General features: G+C 49.3%; 1 protein-coding gene across 1 annotated transcript; it reads left to right on the top strand.

Annotated features, from left to right (window-relative positions):
- The first annotated feature begins 286 nt into the window (after window positions 1-286).
- Window positions 287-1219, top strand: LOC137148559 (olfactory receptor 10D3-like). Its single transcript, XM_067541446.1, has one exon. It carries the CDS (start codon window positions 287-289, stop codon window positions 1217-1219), a length of 933 nt encoding a protein of 310 aa, XP_067397547.1.
- Window positions 1220-1622: the final 403 nt, after the last annotated feature.

The following is a 1622-nucleotide window of genomic DNA, read 5'->3' as shown; positions in this document are numbered from 1 at the left end:
CACACCCCCATGTACTTCTTCCTAGTATGATCTATAAGAACTGAATAGATAGAAGATGGTTGAATGGAAAAGAAGAAAGGACAATTAAATTGAGTAGCATCAAATAGAATTGATGAAATATTAGAGTCCTGATTCTCCACTCACTTTCACCAAACTTATGATGCTTAGAAAGGTTTACCCTTGTAGATTAAGTTGTAGTGTGCTAAGGAATAAACAAACCATGATTTATTGAGATTACTAATCTGTCTGCATTATCTCTGTGCTTCCAGGAATGACCCTGTCTCGCATGGAAATGGAGAATCGCACTGTGGTGTCGGAATTCATTCTGTTCAGGATCCCCAACACCAAAGGCCATGAGACCATCCTCTTCATCAGCTTCTTAACTTTCTACCTCTGCACCCTCCTGGGCAACCTGCTCATTTTTTCAGCCATCCTCGCTGACTCCCGCCTGCACACCCCCATGTACTTCTTCCTCTGCAATCTCTCTGTGGTGGACCTTGGATTTGCCTCCATCAGCACCCCTAAATTCCTGGTCAGTCTCTGGACCAAGAGTAGAACTATCTCGCTGGGTGGCTGCATGTCCCAGGTCTTCTTCTACCACTTCCTAGGCGGCACTGAGGAACTGCTCTTCACCGTCATGGCCTTTGACAGGTACATGGCCATCTGCCACCTGCTGCGCTACCTGATCATCATGAACTGGAGGGTGTGCGCCATCCTGGCCGCCGGCACCTGGGTCACCAGCTCCCTTCACGCCACCATTCTCACCAGCCTGACCTTCACGCTGCCCTACTGCGGGCCCAATACGGTGGACTATTACTTCTGTGACATCTTCCCCGTGACCAAGCTGGCCTGCGCGGACACGTATGTCATCGAGACCGTGAGCTTCACCAATATTGTCCTGGTGCCCATGACCTGCTTCCTCCTCATCCTCATGTCCTACGTCCGCATCGTCTACTCCATCCTGAAGATGAACTCAGCCGAAGGGCGACGCAAAGCAGCCTCCACTTGCTCCTCACATCTGACGGTGGTGACGCTGTTCTTTGGGCCCTGCGCCATCATCTACACGCAGCCACAGCTGAGCAAAGTGGTGGCGACCGCTCTGCAGATCTCTGCCGATGTGGTAACGCCCATGCTGAACCCGGTCATCTACACACTGAGGAACAAGGAGGTGAAAGGGGCTCTGAGGAAACTGAGAGGGGGTCAGACGACTGCACATTGATCTGCTGCATCTGCAGAAGTAGCATGTGGGTGAGCATTGAAATATGTCTACAAATTCATCCGCATGGCTCTTCAATGGCTTACGTGAGAGTCTGTCTCTCTCTCTTCCGTGTAGAGCCCTACCTGTGTATCTGGAGCTCTACAAATCATAGAAGTGCTCCTAAAAGCATCTAGCTGTCTTGGACATGCTTTCAGGCTGATATTTTCAAAGCTGCCTAAAGGATAGGCACACTCAGTCTGCATTAAAATTAATAGGAATTGGAGAACCAAATCTTCTAGCTGACTTTGAAAATCTCAGCCTCATTGCACAAATCTACAGAAGCCAGGGCAGCATCTTCTCAAACTCAAAAAAAGGAAGAAAATGATTCCCTTCATCTGCTGGCACGGACTCAATGTCAGCAGCA

Source organism: Emydura macquarii, unplaced genomic scaffold (assembly GCF_026122565.2).
Source record: "Emydura macquarii macquarii isolate MOO-44397 ecotype Brisbane River unplaced genomic scaffold, CSIRO-AGI_Emac_v2 contig_635, whole genome shotgun sequence".
Taxonomy (NCBI): Eukaryota; Metazoa; Chordata; order Testudines; family Chelidae; genus Emydura; species Emydura macquarii.
The sequence above is the reverse complement of the archived record's forward strand: the minus strand, read 5'-3'. Positions and strand labels throughout refer to the sequence as shown.

What these genes read in the sequence shown, in the direction of transcription:
- LOC137148559 (XM_067541446.1), top strand. Translation starts at nt 287, where the DNA reads ATGGAAATGGAGAATCGCACTGTGGTGTCGGAATTCATTCTGTTCAGG.